The sequence below is a fragment of the Orbicella faveolata genome, unplaced genomic scaffold, assembly GCF_042242905.1.
Source record: "Orbicella faveolata isolate gen_17 unplaced genomic scaffold, um_ofav_v1 contig_24, whole genome shotgun sequence".
Lineage (NCBI taxonomy): Eukaryota > Metazoa > Cnidaria > Anthozoa > Scleractinia > Merulinidae > Orbicella > Orbicella faveolata.
The window spans coordinates 7,807,574-7,825,464 of record NW_028301552.1 but is presented as its reverse complement, the minus strand read 5'-3'; the positions used below and the strand labels follow the sequence as shown (position 1 = coordinate 7,825,464).

The 17,891-nt window shown below is 40.7% G+C and overlaps 1 protein-coding gene and 1 pseudogene across 2 annotated transcripts; both read right to left on the bottom strand.

Moving 5' to 3' along the window:
• Nucleotides 1-197: 197 nt before the first annotated feature.
• Nucleotides 198-3,415, bottom strand: LOC149110214 (uncharacterized; annotated as a pseudogene). The gene is made up of 8 exons (XR_016208205.1): nucleotides 2,918-3,415; nucleotides 2,777-2,822; nucleotides 2,402-2,558; nucleotides 1,831-1,881; nucleotides 1,640-1,698; nucleotides 1,107-1,198; nucleotides 951-987; nucleotides 198-487 (listed from the first exon to the last, which is right to left on the bottom strand). The product of XR_016208205.1 is annotated as an uncharacterized LOC149110214 (transcript).
• A 3,704-nt stretch (nucleotides 3,416-7,119) lies between these two features.
• Nucleotides 7,120-11,660, bottom strand: LOC149110213 (extracellular calcium-sensing receptor-like). The gene has a single exon (XM_089292926.1). It carries the CDS (start codon nucleotides 11,502-11,504, stop codon nucleotides 8,850-8,852), a length of 2,655 nt encoding a protein of 884 aa, XP_089149052.1. The 5' UTR covers nucleotides 11,505-11,660; the 3' UTR covers nucleotides 7,120-8,849.
• Between the last annotated feature and the right edge of the window lie 6,231 nt (nucleotides 11,661-17,891).

The following is a 17,891-nucleotide window of genomic DNA, read 5'->3' as shown; positions in this document are numbered from 1 at the left end:
AAATCATTTTCCTTGCATTTGGTTAAATCTCCTTTCACTCAGTTATTGTGAAAGTAGGTTTACCTCCAATCTCGAACTCACTGCTATCTGAAACAATTTTTCATTTCCCTTGAGAGTTCAACATAGATACTCTATCAAACATCATTCTTAGGTTGAAATATTCCATTTATAACTGTCGGTTTCCACCGTGAAATGACTCATTTCTGATATTTAATAAATTATCCTTCAAGTGTCATTTTAACATCGCCTATCTTTGTCTTTTTACACCTCTCCCTTGCGATTTGGATTTGTTTCTCGGGTTAAACTTGGTTTTCATACCAGGTGCTTTCTTTCCACCTCTCCCCCGACCCCAGTCTCCTCTCTGTTTATTCCAGCTTCTTCCCGCCTTTTTCTCTTCCCATTTTAGTTGCTTGTCGCTGGCGCCCTCTCTCTTGACGTCATAGCTTTCACCACGTGACGCCTTGGAATTTTCCAGCAGATGAGCGAACTGGTAATTTCAAAACAAGCAAGATTAAAAGAAAGCAATTAAAAAGACAACTAAATCTATCAAGTTTTTGTTTGTCTAGGTGTTCATCCATCAATGGTTTTTTGTATTTGCTCCTACATTTTGCTTTTCAATCAGAGCAAGACACGCTGTGAATGCAGCGCGGAAAGGTAGGAAGATGCGTTACCAGGACGTCGGCACATTGGTCACTGAGACCAAGTCGTAGTGTTACTTCACTACGAGAAACGATTGTTACCGAAGCAAGAATTCTTTTAATTGAAAGCAGCATTTGTTCCCGAAACACAAACTTTTCTTTCGCATGTGGATTAGGGTATTTGAAAGTAAGAAACGGTATTTTTTGTTTAGTCATGGCTGCATAAAACTTAGGAAATTTGATTGTCACGACACGCAATGGGGAAGCCAGCATACATAAGGTAAAAAGTATAATGTAATAAAAATATTGTACTTATTCAGCCGATGCAAACATCGATGACACATCACTTCTGAAGAAAACCAAGAAGAGAAACAAAAACATGTTACAGAAATAAACGATTTGAATCACAGAATCGCAAAACAAACAAACAAACAAACAAACAAACAAACGAGATGAAATATGTTTTACTCTTCCACTTGTCCTTTTTTGGATTTCTTTTTCGTTCTCTGGCTTTCTTCGTCGTCCGAAAATTCATCAGAGCTCACGTTTTCGAGCAAAGCCTGGAAAATACAGCAATAAAAGCAAGAATTGGACTAAAAATAATAGTCCAAGAGCGCTGTTAATAAGCTGCTTTTGTGACGCGTCACGTCACACACATCTCTAGAGTCGCCTCACTCGTGACAAGTCTGATGAGACTACAAACAAGGCTTTGAATAGCTCGCTTAGCAAGCGTTTCGTACGATTTCTCGCATGCTGGCTGTGCGAAAATTTGGGACGTGATCAACTAATCGACGGAGATGCGGATTCGATCGCTCCTTTACCCCTGACTTCGTCGATTTTTTTCTCTCGCTACAACTTTCAGATCGAACGATTGCTACACTAGTTCCGCCCTTCTGAAACGAACTTAAAAACTGCAATCGGTGAACAGTAGCATCAACACTTTATTTCCACAAATAACAAAGGCAAAGATCGCAGCAGCCCGCGGGATGTTACACGCATACCTTTTCGTAATCTTTTTCTGTCGGTTTTCTTTTTTTGCCTTGTGAAGTGACTGGTTCCTCTGAAAACGAAACAACGATGGTGCGATATATTTACAGTGGAAAATCATTAATCTTGCTTCGACAATAAATCAGTAATAATCACAAGTAAATAATAAGTAAAATTTGATACTTGCTAAAAGAAAATTACAAACCCGTTTCTTCTTCGTCGTTGGATGAAAGATCCATGGCTTCGTAATCAAACTCTGGCAAGAGTAGTAATACAAAAAAGTAAATACAAAGATACAAAGTAAGGACTAAGAACTAGGCACGAGGGAAGGAATCAAGGCCTAAAAAGTATGGTATTTGACTTTTATAGATAGCACCCATTCAAGAAAACACGAGCTCGACTTGCCTAATTCTCGCCGTCAGTATATTCTTACAGAGCCGATCATATTGCCATTCTGCACATAGTTTAATGCCCCATTCAAACTAACTAAACTGGTTTAACTAAATCAGGTTTAGGTTTTTCCAATTTATCGATTAGTCATTACGCTTTGCAGTAATTTTGAGAAGACAAATTTCAAACTACCTTGCTAACATATTTTAATCACACAGGTTTTCCCTTGTGGGGTGTGCACAGTATGAACAACTACTTTTTAACCTTGTTTAGTTAAACCACTTTTAAACATGTTTAACATGTTGGTGTGAACGGGATACAAGTAATGCTAACTAAAATTTGATTTATAACTTAGTGTTTATAACCGGCGTACAATCACTTCGTACCCTCTTCCGACCAATTTTGCCCTTTTTCCGCCATGTCTTCGTCTTCGCTGCCAGTCTCGTCTTCGCTCTGTTCTTCGTCATCGCCTTCATCCTCTTCATCACTATAGCTGTGTGTTTGTTTTTACTTGTACCACGCTCTTTAGAGCTCTTTAACTCACTGGGAAGCAAACAGAAAAATGTATCACCGATGACTCTACTTTTCCTACTACCCAGTTCCAGCTAAGAATCGACCGAGCCAGAGTTTTTGGCGGGAGATTTGTAAGCATTGTGACGTAACAGCTGACATAATTAGCTTTGATTGGACAATAAGAATGGGAAGCCATTTGAATTCTTGCCTAGGGTTCCCTCTAAACAACAGATATCAGAATTTTCTACCTAGCGAAGTTGAACCCCACGCTGGATCGCTCTTCTTGAATGTTGTCTGTCACAAGAGCAGATCAACTGAAGTCAAAACACAGAAGCCTTGTAAAGACAATGGCATAATCCTGGAGTCTAGTGACAAAAACAAAATCGTACCAAAATTCGAAGCCATTTCTGACGTTTCATCGACAGAATCGTTAGTTTTCTTCTTCCGTTTATTTTCTTTTTCTGCTTTCTGTTTGAAATACCTGAGAGTTATATTGATAGTAAGTATAGAGAACGAGAAATGGGGAACCTTGACTGGGTACCAAGGTCCGTATTATAGGTAAAAAAACACCTTTCTTCGCGCTCTCAACTTTTCCCGGATATTAGTTCAAAGGGTCCCCCGTCTTCTTCTCTCGAAGGAGAAAGAACGAGGAATCCCCTGAGTAATAATGTCTCCCAAGTAGAGGAAAGACCTGATGGAGCAAAGTGGCTCGTAGGTTATGAACTTGACAGGAAAATATGTCTTTTATGATAAAATAGCCTGGGTAGCCCCACCCCTGCTTCGTCAAATTTTTGCTCTCGCTCCAATTTACGCGCGGCCAGAATGCGGAAAAGCTCTTCGTACGGGAACGCTTGCTATGCAGGCAAATAATGAAAAAAAACAACAACAACAACAACAATAACAAAACAATTGGTAGAGAAAGAATTTAACATGAAGATACAGCAAAGGAATATCCATGAGCTGTAAGCTGATTAAGTTAGCTTTTCAGTTTCATCCGTTCACCCAGGAACGATCAAAATCTACTTTCTCCTTACAGTTTCAACGTAATATATCAAGCAGACAAGTGGCGAGAGTTGAGCAAGACATCAAATAGAGGATACTCTCTTGTTGTACTAACAAATGTTTCTACGGATTATTACTTCTTTTCTATTAATACTATTGAAAGAACAGTTCATTTTCTCGAATATCTTCTTCCTTCTTCAACAGGAATGCTTTAGTATTCACTGCAAAATGAATGAACAAAATCAACTAATTTCATGGCATAAAAGCCATAATTTTTAGCGTACTTCATGAGATGATTGAGCCGGCAGTTTTAATAGGACTTGTTGCTAAATAACAAAAGGATACGTCATGATGACAAAATATTCTGACAATTCGAGCCTCATTGCTTTTTAACTCAGTTTCAAGATCAGGCTAGGTGTAAAGACTTCATACGAAAATAAGCCTTACTCACATGTTTAAACTCACGTTCTTATGGAAGACATAATTTGGAAACAGTGTCAACACCGAATTTGATAATGATATCTTAAATTGAAAAAATTTAGACGGTCAACGATCAGATAGAAAATGAGTACTTTCCCACCTTTTTTCGATCTTACCAGGCTCCTCGGCCAGCCTACTTGAAGACATTTTCGGCTGCGTAAGTGAACCTCCATGATCTAAGGAAACAGAAACAAGTTATGCGAGTAAAAACAAGATAATCTGAAAAATCTGGTTTGACATTGTACTAACAACCAAAAGTTTAGTAGCTATGTAGCGGCAGTCACCTCGCTCCAAGTTCCTCTTCGAATTTTTATACACAAATCTGTCCAGAAACCTGCAAAGACGCATTTAATATTCACACGTCAGAAACTCGGTACTGATAAACAATCCGAACAAAGAATGAAACAGTGTCTTGTGTGTATCTTATCCAACGGTTTCAGAGCGTTTCCTCTCACGTAGCCCAGCAGCCGTGCAAGTTTGTTTGTTTTGGAACAACTCTCAGGCCCTGTCCACACTACGCCGGAGGAATTTGAAAACGGAGCATTATTTCTACGGTTGGGCCTACCGTCCACACTAATCCGTCACGAAAGTGGAGCTTTAAGAAAACGCTCTTCAGACCGGAGGAATTTGAAAACGCCGGCTTGCGTTTTAGTGTGGGCAGAAAACATTTTGAAAACGGATGACGTCACGATAATCATGGGACTTCCCCGACTGAGTTTTCCTCAAGCACAAATCCAAAATGACCGCTTTTCATTGTTGGTTTTTAAATTCCCCCGGCGTAGTGTGGACGGAAAACATTTTACGCGTTTTCAGAGTGAAGCCTCCGTTTTCAAATTCCTCCGGCGTGGTGGGGACGGGAAACATTTGATGCGTTTTGAGAGTGAAACCTCCGTTTTCAAATTCCTCCGGCGTGGTGGGGACGGAAAACATTTGACGCGTTTTCAGAGTGAAGCCTTCGTTTTCAAATTCCTCCGGCGTACTATGGACGGAAAACATTTAATGCGTTTTCAGAGTGAAGTCTCCGTTTTCAAATTCCTCCGGCGTGGTGGGGACGGAAAACATTTGATGCGTTTTGAGAGTGAAACCTCCGTTTTCAAATTCCTCCGGCGTAGTGTGGACAAGGCCTAAAATGATTTCCGCCGTTTCATTGTTTTGGGACAAATGCAACTCTTAAACATTCTTTACAAAAGAAAACCTGATATAAACGTCTTCCAACTTGTTATGTACTCTGTCTGGACGAAGTTGGACATAGAAGATTGCAAAAAAAATTGTTATGATATATGATTTTCCCTTCCAATAACAATTACAAGTTAAATAACAATTCAATAACTACTCCAGTCTATATTTTAAGAAATGACTTGTTTCATAATGGTTCTGCTTTACATCAGGAATCTCGTTTAGAATTAAAAGGAATTTTATTGCGCAAAAACATATACTTCCTAAGGGTGAAATCTTGTAAAGGGTCTCCTTTGTACTCAATGTCCTCACCCTAGTAAAATAGAGGAACAAAACGCAAAAAAAGGGGAGAATTTGGAAATCATTGCATTGCGACATAACCCGCCACAGACATGACAAGAAGACACTGATGGCTTAAAGACTGAAGAGCAAGCAACTACAGTTCACTGATGAATACAAATCTTCTAAAGCACAATTGTCCTACTCCCAATGTATGGGTCTCATAGCTCAGTTGGTTAAGATCACAGCAACGTTAAACGCAGAGGCCACGGGTTCAAACCTGCTGACGCTTGAAATCTTTTTGGGAAGCTTAATTTGCAATTGCGTAAATTGCGATTTCAACTGCGATGATCACCCCTTCATTTCACAAATCTTCTCCACGTTATACTAAAATATGCAAAAGATCGAAACACGGTAAAGTCCCTTAATAAGAGCCACGTAGGGTAAAGTCTCCATACGAGCCAAGTAGCCATAAGGCCAGAGCTTATCCTAATTTATGTAGCATGAAGCGACTAGGAGTATTTCTACTCTTCCCTGGATGGGATGCTAGTCCATCACAAGGTTACCCCCAGCGTTAAGTTCGTCGGTACCCATTTATACACCTGGGTGTAGACAGGCACTGTGAAAGTAACGTGTCTCGTCCAAGAACACAACGTAGTGTCCTCGGCCTGGGCTCGAACCCGGACCGCTCGATCCGGAGACGAGCGCACTAACCATGAGGCCACCGTGCCTCTCCATAACGATGCTCCCAACCAGCTGGCTCGGTCTTTGGGTGTCTCAACACGGTGTGCCTGAGATTCATCGCCATGGGTTGAGAGGTCCTGTGGTGTCGTGTAATTGTTGTTTTCCTCGTCCGAGGGTATGTCAACGAAATGCTCTTCGTCGTCGTCTTCGTAGATTGCAAAGAAAATTTCAAGTTCAGTCTCATAAGCTGCCGACACTTGCAAATGACGAGAAGAGAATCCAATACATGACGCATAGCGGACTATTTTCGATAAAATTCAAAGTGTTTGCAAATTGACATGAAACAATGTTCTTAGCGTTGGAAATTTATTAACCAAAAACTACAAGTAAGGACTTTACGGAGACATAAAATTAGAGTAATCCATACCAATTAATTAAAATCTGATCTTTAAACCACCGTTACAGCGAGGAATTCTTTTCTTTCATTTATTGTAGATCATCGGTTATTTGCCGGTTGGGAGGTCCGTATAGTGAAAACTGTGCCGAGGGCAGCATTTTCAAGCCCGAGGTCACAGTTCTTCACAATACGGAACAACCCGATAGCAGGTAAATAAATTGTTTTGTTTTTCTCCTTCCCTTAAACCACTTTTGTAATTGTTGACCTTTTCCACACACACATCGAGCGCGTTAATGTGACCGAGGGTAGAGAGAGGAAATCCGGACTGCGCTAACAAGCAATCAGATAACAGGATTCGTTACCGTGCCCTCTTGGAAAAAAAAAAACTGATATCTCTTTCGTTTGTGCCATTGTTCGGTGATTTATTTCACGTGTACATTTTATTACAAGATTTTCCTGGTGTGTTCTGCAAAGTTCGATTTCCTAGAGACAATTCTTGGAAGTTCAGTAACGTAAAATGGCACAGTAACGTAAAATCAAAAGATTACATACAGACAGACAGACAGACAGACAGACAGACAGACATAAACTTTATTTAAGCTCGAATTTCAGAGTAGCTTGACAAGCTAATATTTCCGAGGAACAAAATATTTGATAACGAAAAATTAAAATAGAAATTGCTATTTACATATTTACAATTGACTTATGTTAACTAATTATAAAATTGTCATTTACATGTTTTATGAATTGGTTTTACTGATGTGCTTTTTGAAGTCTGAGAAGTTACATAACCTTATAAAATTGGGTAGAGAACTCCATTTTTTTGTTGCCAGATAAGTAAAGGAGTGGAGAACAAAAGTTGTAGTTTTAGGTTTGGGCATTTCCAGTATATAGTTTCCACGCATGTTGTATGAAGTAGAACGGAACGAGAACATGTTTCTCATATAGGCCGGATAGCTAGTGATATAAATGGTAATGCAATTACAACTGACTAAATACAATAGGGCACTAAAACTCAAAAATCAAATTGCTAGTTTGCCAAAGTCATCCCGGCAAAAGGTTATTGTAAATTCACAACAACAACAACAACAACAACAACGAAAAAAAAAACCCAGAAAGTTAACGCTTTAAATTACATATCCACGAACACTGAATGATCTCACTCAAAAACAATATATTTGGTTAAAAAAAAAAAACTATCAAAAAGTCGGTAAGCTGTTAATGTCGTCACACACGTGGTGACTATTCCCTGCAACAAGTCGAGGGGACAAGTCCCATCGGGTGAACTAGCCATTTTTGCCGCAAAGTCTAGTCGCAGGGACTAAAATGTGGTCTCTGCGACTGGCCCCACGAATTCAAACCAGTTTGAAATTTTGGGACAAGTCCCCGCGGCTTGTTCCTCAAAACGCTTCGCGTGAACTGTTCGTGAGACAAGTCCCTGCGACCAGTCCCTTCGTGGAAAGTCTTCAGGGGACTACAGTGAAACCTGTATTAAGCAGACACCTTTGGGAACATTACTAGTGTCCGTTTAATACAGGGTGTCCGCTCAAAACAGGTTCTAATATGTTGTGCAAAAATAGTTAATTATTAACTCTTTTGTAACACAGTGTAAGATCAAAGACTGGCATATTACAATGTCCAGTCGATCAATGCATCAATCTGAAATAATCTACTTAGCTTTAATTGACATCACTGAACAATGTTAAAGAAGTCTCAGCTAAACCTTTAGAGGTAAAAAGCCCTTGAAGTGTCCGCTTAGTGCAGGTTTTATGCAAAAGAATGGCTTAATATTGGTTTCCGCCTCTGCTTAACGAAGGTGTTCGCTGAATGCAGGTTTACTTTACAGTAAATGTAGGGAGAAAATTTTGGTATTCAAGCTGGTGTCCGCTTGATATGGGGTCCGCTTAATTCAGGTCTCACTGTGGTTGCAGGGATTAGTCCCCTCGTGTGTGCCGACCTTTACGGCTTCTACTACAATTCGTTTTTTACCTCGTTTTTTACCGAACAGTCTGAGCTGAAGCATTCTTTAAGATTGAAACTGAGAAAAATAATTTAACCATATCTACCAATAGAGATTTGATCTGAAATATGATTTTATCCAACCGTCGAAGAAGCACCCGAAGGATTGACGATTACAATTGTCCAATCAAAAATGGCAAGGAACCCCGAACTTATCACGACAGCTTGCCGACTTGTATCGTTACTAAGCAACCCCCTTGCTGGAACCAAGGGTTCAAACAACTACGACTAAGACAGGTTCTTTTAGGTTGAAGTTCTGGATAATGTTCTCTTTATTTTTCTTTCTACAGTTCTTTTGGCTCAGTTTCATTTCTCTCACTGCTTGCACTCGCTGTGGGTATATTTCCGCTCAGGTTTGTCAACCCAGCGTTCTGACAGACGTAAGCTGTTATCTGCGACCCTATCACCTCTTTGGAGTTTCTCTCTGGGTGGAACAGAATGTTGAATACTTTAGGCGCAAACATACACCCAAGCAAGCCAAACGAGTCCACTAGAGTAGTGGTACAGGCGATAACCGAGACGTACCAGCCCTCCTGCACTGAGAACTCCACTGAATAATAACATAATGCTGACAACAGAATGATGTACAGAGAGAACGCGATGAACCGCGCCTCGTTGAAGTTATCTGGCAGTTTCCGGACTTTGAAGGCGTAAAACGACGAAAGCAGCGAAAGCAGCAGAACGTATGAGCAAACCATAAAATACAGTGCTTTTCCGACTGAAGATCCATAGGGTGTACAGGTGTAAAAGATGTACTGAGTTGGTTGGATTTTTTCATTTCGAAAGGGTGGGTCTGAAGCGAACCAGGCGATCAGTAACACAACATCCACGCTGTTGACGAGAGCAACTAAGGCCACTTGATACTTGGCTTTTGAAATGTAACTTTGCGAGGCCATTCTGGAGACGTCGAATTGAAACAAGACGAATATACGCACGGATTTTAACCACAGAATTGACACGAACGTAGAGTAAATGATATACCGGGAAAACTGTGCAACGCGACAAATAAAATCAGTCGGTTCTGCCAAGCTCAACAGTGCTAGAGTGAAACTGAGGAAGATCGTGAGCAGAAGGACGAAACTCAGCTGCCTGTTTGAAGCTTTCACAATGGCCGTCTCGCGGTACTTCAGAAATACCAGTAACGCGGCAGTGGTCAGGCAATATCCTACAACTGTCACACAAGACAGCAACACACCAGCCGTGTCCTCTAAACGTAAGTTCTTCACCGGTAGGCTGACACATGTCGTTTTGGCATCGTTCGATTTCTGTTTAGGAGGACACGCAGTGCAGTTGGTAGATCCAGGTTCCTTGCTGACTGTGTCCCCCGGGCACTTCACGCATTTCCAACAACAAGGCGCAATTACTTCCTGCCGAGTTCCGGGGAGACAAACCTCGCTACAAACTGAAGCCGGAACTTCTGTATAAACACTGCCGTTTGCCCACTTGATCGCGGAATCGTTTAATCGCAACCTTTGCTGTTCCTTGCTGTTCAAAGATCCCACTATAAACTTGTTTTTCTCGCCCGCTCCGTGCACTTGGATGTTCACTATCTCGAACGACGATTCTTTTGGATCTCCGTGATCGTCAAATTCCACAACACCAGTGAGACCTCTAAAGCTGACATTTTTCAAGTATGGCAAAAGGTCGACCCCTCCAGTCTTAAGTAGTTTTGCCAGTGGGCACTCTCCCCCTTGAAGTTTTTCTTCTGAGTCACGGCACCTGATGCTCCTGTCCAAAGCGTAGGCGGCTGCATAGACGGCGTCTATGAGGTAGACAAGATAAGGATCAATCAGTTCCTTAGCCATGCTGCGTGACAACGGAACATCGAAACATTTCGGGTCTGTTTCATAGACACTTTGAACGGAGCAATTCCTAAATTGTTTCCAGTACTCAGCCCACCACGGATTCTTACCGAAACGTGTTTTATTCGGGGTTAGAGAAGTTAAGTGTTTTTCAAACCTTTCGTTCCTGCGATTGTGCGGTTGAACACCGAGGGCACCATCAAGAAGACTAAAGTAGGGGCCAAGTAGGTCGCTTCCCTCTGTGCTCGTTGCGTCGCCCAGAATCCAAGTTCGCTGCGATAACTTTTGTCTGAGAGCTTCTGCAAAGAACTGTTTAGCATATCCGCCGAAGACCCACACGACGACCACTTTGACATTGCTCTGCTGTTTAATCCGAGAGACAATCTGTGTTATGCTCTGGGCCGCCCGAAGCCGTGGAATAAACTCGGAGAAAGCGATGCAGAAGGTTTTCCGCCTGTAGGATTCATTCTGTATCGCCGACACACCAAACCGTCCGTAGGAGTCATCCAGAGCTACGGTGCCAACATAGGTCCACTTGAAGTGCTCGAACAGATCCGCTTGCACCCGGGCTTGTTGTCCATCAGGAGGTACCGTTCTGAGAAAGTATCGAAATTGGGCTGAGCTTAGCTCATCGCTCGTAGCAGAGAAACTTATAATGGGAATCTTCGCCACGCTTAGAAGGCTTCCAATCTGGACGGCGCTGGCTGAGTCGTAAGGTCCAATGATCAGTTTAACGGGGCTGGAATTCTTGCTCGAGCAACAGCAGGAAGTTGTTTCGTTATCGACGCGGAAATTGTTGCTTGAGCACGAATGATGCAAATCTGTGTCTCGCACAAACTCGTAAGTCTCTTTGACGGCGATAGAGATGGTTTCGCAGTAGTCGCGGATATCAAAGCCGAGTGTAATGTTAGGAAGGAGGGACGCATCGTTGTTGATTTGCTCGATCACGAAGATCATAGCTTCCGTGTAACCCAGACCGACGGCAAAAAAATCTCCGCATCTATCGTGAGCGTCCTTGTGGTGCAACACATTCAGTCCACCGAGAATGATGTCTCCTGACTGAAAAGCCTTCTTGAATCCTCCAAGGGAACTGACTTGTTGAATACAAAGACACCAAACAACAAGTCTTGCAAACATCGTGAGGCGAGAAACGACCGGTCGCGGATCAAGCAATTTGAAACTTTATACGGATGGCTGGGTATTTGTACCTCGTCTCGTGTCACCACAGGCGGCCCAGACGTTGAATACGATTAATACGTGACATTATGCTGTTGGCGATTGCGTTACAATTTTAGCCGTCTATAAGACAATGTACGAGAATGCTTCGAAAATTACTCTAAATGCTACGTGTAGAAAATAATTTGAATAAAATGGCTTACCTTATGTTTGCATTGCGTTATTTTGATGTCTCTAGGCTCCTGGAGGTGGTTTTGATTTAGGCGAGTTTTACTTTCTGGCGGTTTGCTTCTCTTTAGGGGGAATTAAACCGCATAAGTGCGGATTAGAATTAGAAATTCATGTAGAAATTCTATTAGAAATTCATCTTGAAAACCTTCGCATCACTTTTTTAGCGAGCCACTTATACTAATCTTTTAAACTGAACGCGAGATCACACTACTTTTAATCATTCCAGTTTCCCTAGTTTAGATTGTCAATTCTTCTTACTGACAGCCATCACTTCAGTTCTGAGAATTTGGAGCGACGTCACGACAATATCACTTTCAAATAACTGATGATTATCTTTATTCTCGTCACCTGTGTACTTGATAATGTGATGGTATTTTAATGAGAAAATGTAGTTTGATCGCTACTGCAAGCGAAAGGTTAAACACAAGACTGAGCGCAATTTCCTATTAATGCCAATGACTATATATGCGACGCAAAAGAGATCGATTTAAAAAAACGAACACAAACGCCTGGGTGTACGGGCGTTAGCATATCGCTTAAAGCACACTTTTTTGAGGTTGGAAAAAAGAAAATCACACGGGAACAAATAAGTGACCTTCACTTTTGTTAGAAATGTAAAAAGATACAAATAAGACGAACAAAAAACTTTGCTGGCCAGCTTTTGTTCAAGGGTAGAAGAAACCCGCTAAACGAGTGCAAAATTGAAAATCTTCCAGGTCTGATTAAAGCGGTCCTGCGAAAGGAAATTATTAAAACAGAGCTAGTCTGATTGCTTTTACTTACCTCCGGCTGCTGTGTCAGACTCTTGATTCCTGGTTTAACCTTTGTCTGTTATTAACACTGATCAAAAAATAAATAATAAAAAAACACTTAAGATAAGAGGAAAAAAAAACAAGATCAGCAAATTAAAAGAGCAGTAGAGCTAGAGGAGCACATGAACTTGTAACAGGAAGCTACAAATTCTGGGGAAACTTTTTCAGTTTGTACAGGTAGTCTAGTTAAGAAGACTTTACATGTACTTCCCCCGCCCAAAATAAAATTCCCTCCCCACTCCTCTTACCCCACCGGGAAACTTACGCCTTCTGAGAAAATTTAAAATATGCCATCCACGAAAACTAAACAGAGACGCTAAACGGGATAAGAAAATGCCTGGACATTCTCTAAGTTGAAACTCAGATCATTTCGCTGATATATTACCTCGGAGATCATAAATAGTGTACCACAGATGAACGCAGGTTGTTGAAAACTGCAACCTTGTAAGATGCGTTTAACAAACGCCTAAAAACAACAAACATATGCACTTGTAAACAAAGAAATAAAAGAAGCCAAAAATGACTAAGAGAAAAACGTTTTAAATTGTATTGAAAATTAGTATAAATCTACTAGCGTTCTTTCACGAATGCCGCTCTCCTATTCGCCTCGCTACTCACTATCTATTCTGTTGTACATAATGAGTAGCGTGGCAGTGTGTGCTTGTCAACAAAATGACGGCTGCTTCTTTGCGTTTTCGAAGTGTCTAATAAGAGAATTTAGATAAAGTTTTGAACGTCTAGTAGATTTATACTAAAACAATTAGATTATTCGGTCTGGATTTTTATGAGTGATAGTTGACTCGAGCTGCGCCCTCGTCAACTATCACGCGATAGAAATCTCGAGCTCATAATCTAATTGTTAAGTAGAGAGTACTTTCTGAAAGGAATTCTTAGTCGCAATAATGCAAGCAAGGGGTTTTAAAGTTCACCTAAATAGCAATCCATTTTTGTCTGTCTTGGAATCGTTCATCATTTTCACTTCTTCAAAATCACACCATTAGTGTCGAGTTTCCTACCGCCTGACGAAGCAAACTACCTGTACAGTTAAAATGTAGAGACAAACTACTAAAGATACAACAGGATTATTGCTCACGATGAAGAGAAGGGTCACTTTTTAAAGACTTGTATAAAATGTTCAGGAAAACAGCCTCGCGGTTTTCTTTCGCGTCACGCACGACGGACGAAGTGAAAGAGGGACTACTCGTAGTCAAGCCACTTGGTGTTGTCCGCTTCCATTAGGGACTTTAAGCAGCGAGAACGCGGACGGCGACGGGGACGTCGAAACCTGTGAGAAGGCTGGGGAGAGAACGCCGTTGTGGCGGGAATTCACAAACATTAAGCAGCACCGTCGGAAACCGCGGTTTCCGCACTGAAAGCTTATTGACATTATCGATATTCGTCCTCTGTTTATCAGGATGAACTAGGATCACTTTATTGAAAGAAGTTCGCAATCAACTCTTGATAATCCACGATGAAGGTATGTTAAACGATCACGAACTTCTACTCTTGTACGATTTAAACCGGTCGAATGATCTCGACCAACCTTATGATTCCTTTCCTGATTTTAACTTCGATGGTTTGAAGACGACGAGTGCCGGTCTGAATTTCGCTTCCACAAACGCAACTTGCCCCTTCTCGCTGAGTTGTACAATGAAGTAAACGAACTTGTTATCAGCAGATGTTTAATCAGACTGGTGCGACAAAACAGTGTGCTTACTGATAAAGATCTAAGTAAACCACTGATCTTACGACTGAAAATGGAAACAGCTACGCAAGTTTTAATGGTGTCTACCCTTTTAAATGTGTTAGAATTTCACCATCATGAGCCATTTGACATTTGAGTACTTCTCGAAAGGAAAAATTTCGATTGAAATTCATGTAAGTTGTCTATATTTACATTAGCTTTCAAAAAGATATTTCACGGTACTCACATGTTCGCCGACTGGCTTGAGTTCGCTCCAGATTTCCCGACGTTTCTTTAAAATGAAATATCTCACATAACAAGAGAAAACAAGCATTAAAGTTCCTCGAAATTAGTAACACGGGTTATTTAGCGTTGACACAGCAGAGGAAACGAAAGCGAAAACTCACGTTTTCAGACAACGCGAAATGAGCTTCACTCACGTCGGGCCCGAACGCAGAACGTCAACTTGTTTCCCGCCAGTCATGCGCAGTGGACCTTTTGGCTTTTCCCTGATCTTATGGCGTTCCCGTGGCCGTCCGCGTTGTCTTTGCTTAAAGTCCCTATTATTTGCCACGAAACTCTTTTGTCAACTTGCTGAGAGACACGCTGTTTGACGACTCAAGTGTATGAGACAACAGTCAAAAATAGTCTAGAGTCGAGAAATAAAATGAAAACAAAAAAGTTCGCAAACGGCAGCAGGTACAGGAAATGTTACACAAGTTGAAACACCCCTGGATCAGAAAAAAAAAACTTATTCAAGTGCATTTTGGAGTCTACTTTCTTACACATGCATTGATATTCAACTTCAACTTTATTACTTCCATCACTTTTATATTCAAGATATAATAAATATTCTTACAAACAGGCTTTAAAATCAAAGTGATGACGAGTCTATAAACAAACAGAAATGCCTGAAGTAAGCGACCCCCTTCAGCGGTCATGACTTAACTTTAAGTTAAATGCTTGCCTCACAGAACGATAATGATAGATACTTCTCAAACTCATTAATAATTCATTATTTAAAACAAAAAAGAACACAACCGTAAAGGAGGCTCAGATACCCGGTCTTAATTAATATAGATTTTGACCGCGATTTTACTTCTCCGTTTACTCCTTAGTTTTTGCTGTTTCGATTAAGAAGATATATCAAACACTCGAGACAGACGGTGTTTCATCGGATATCCAAACACCTCGAATTTCGTCTAAAATACTCCGCTGCGCGTCGTATTTTCAACTCTCTTCTCAGTGTTTGGATATCCCGATGAAATACTGTCTCTCGTGTTTGATATAATACATAATTGTAAAAGCAATATAGAATGAAAAAAAGGCCTATTGGAGAGTTATTTCCCGCTACTGTCATTGCCCTGCTTTGATATAATTTTTTTCTTCTTACATTTTAAAAAAATGAATATATATAGTTTATTTTTTAACCCAACATAAGATTTGCATGATGGTGTGATTTGATGATAACTACCAGAACACTAGTAATACTTCACTTTCTCTGTTTCTAATGTTCATCGTTATTAAAACCGCGCTGGGGCTTCAAAATTTAAATAATAAAGAAAAAACGAATTAGTTAAATGGCCTTGCTCTCCATGAGTTCTCGTAGCTCAGTGGATAGAGCGCCCGCGCGGTGTTCGGGAGGTCATGGGTTCGATTCCTATCGGGCACTCAGACCTTTTCTTGGTCCCACGCTCGTGTCCTGTTGATCAGCTCACTTTTCACAAAAAACGAGTAGTAGTCAAATGACGCTATCGTGCAAATCTGCTATTAACCAAACATCTCTTGTCCATTCTTGCCCATCTTCATCCCCTCGCGTACAAGCGAACAACAATAGTTCAAGTAAAGGAAAAGTCATTGTAGACAGCTATCAAGATTATTTCACCCGTACACTAATTCATTGTTTTTTTTTGTGCTTGTTCATTCTCCTTTCTATAGTGGATGAAGCCGAAAAAGATACAGAAATCAGGATTGTCAAAAGAGTAAAGGACTACTACCCTGAAAAAAAAATTCACTGCCAGGTACAATAATGAAAGAGTTTTGGTGTTTATTAAATACGAAGTGCTTCAAATCATAGCACAGTGCACCATAGTTAATAGAGGGGAATGATTATTAAAACCAACAAGTTCTTTGTTATATGTTTTTGTTCTCTTTTTTGGCCTTGACCGTGCACAAAACAGTGACAAAAACACAATAGTTGTTTACCTCTGACTGAGAATTAACTAACAGCAACGTTTTGGTTGCGTAATTCATGCATGGTGTAAGAGTGGAAAACAAAAGATTGTGCACGGTCGTGGACCTTCCAACATAAATCTTGGCGTCTTTGTTTGCTCCTTTGATATTTGCCGGGTTTCATAACCATTCCCCTCTATTACTATGAGTGCACTAAATGCCTCTGACTGGCCTTCCAGAGAACGATTGATGATCAACGAATACTTCACGCTGCTCGCCTCTCTAGAGTACAACATGCAGGAGATGTACAGAGGACAGAAACTGGCCAACGATCTTGTGGACATTACAGTCACGGTAACAAATGACACTCTGCTCTACTTAATTAAGGGAAAAAACTAGAGAGGAAGCATTTTCTGTGTTTTTTATCAAGTAATGGAAACACGAGTGGAGTATAAAGAAGGAAAATGCGCAAGACGAGCTTCTGGCGGCTGTTCCTTCAGCATTTCTATAAGTTTTCTTGCGAGTTTTCTATGAATTTTCAACCAAGTGTTCTATCGAGGTTTATTCCGAGTTTTCTACCGAGATTCCTGAACTTTTTTTCCGAGCGGTAATCAGCTACAAGCCAGCCAGTACGAGCTCATATATAGTACAAGAGTAGAATGCACAGTCATACAAAAGACTGGGATATTTTTTGTGTCCGATAGATACCAGATGTGCCAGAGGAGCTGATATGATACACCGAGAATCAAGAAGTACCACAAGACCTTCAAATGTTTGGCCAAACAGCAGTCTAGCACTTGATTTCACAGAAGAGATTAACCAGTTTTGGTTATTTGCTGATGTTCCAATTAGTTGGAGTCAAATCTTTGCCATTTGCTAGTTGTATTTGCAAGGCCGTTTTTCACATTGAGTTTCTGACGCCAAAAAGGTTATTAAATAACATCAAACATCAGAGTTCAACATAGATATTCTAGCTATCAAACATCATTCTTAGGGACCGTTCATTTTTTATGAGGGAGGGGGGGCTGGTGGGATTTGGGAAGCACCATTTAAAAATCGCATGACCCCCCCTCAGCTTACCAATTTTTTCATATGCCCCCCCCCCTTATAGCGGTAGTTTTTTGGGATGACCCCCCCCAAAAAAAAATTGAACAAACAATATTTAGATTTCAACTTTTTTAATATTTCTCTATTATCCCCCTACTTCACGTTATTGTGCTCACTATGAAGACAAAATTAGAATCCCTATACTACAGAGAGCTGTTGTTTAAAAAACAAATCAAAAGAAAGAGAAGTCAATTTCGGATCTCCTAGTTATGGCTCGTCCTGAGCGTGTGGCATTTGGCCTCTCATTGGCATCTTCCTCATCTGAATTGATGAATGCAAGAATGACGTCACTTGAGTCATCTTCTCCCCCAGAGTCAATGGCATCACTGTCATGCTCATCAT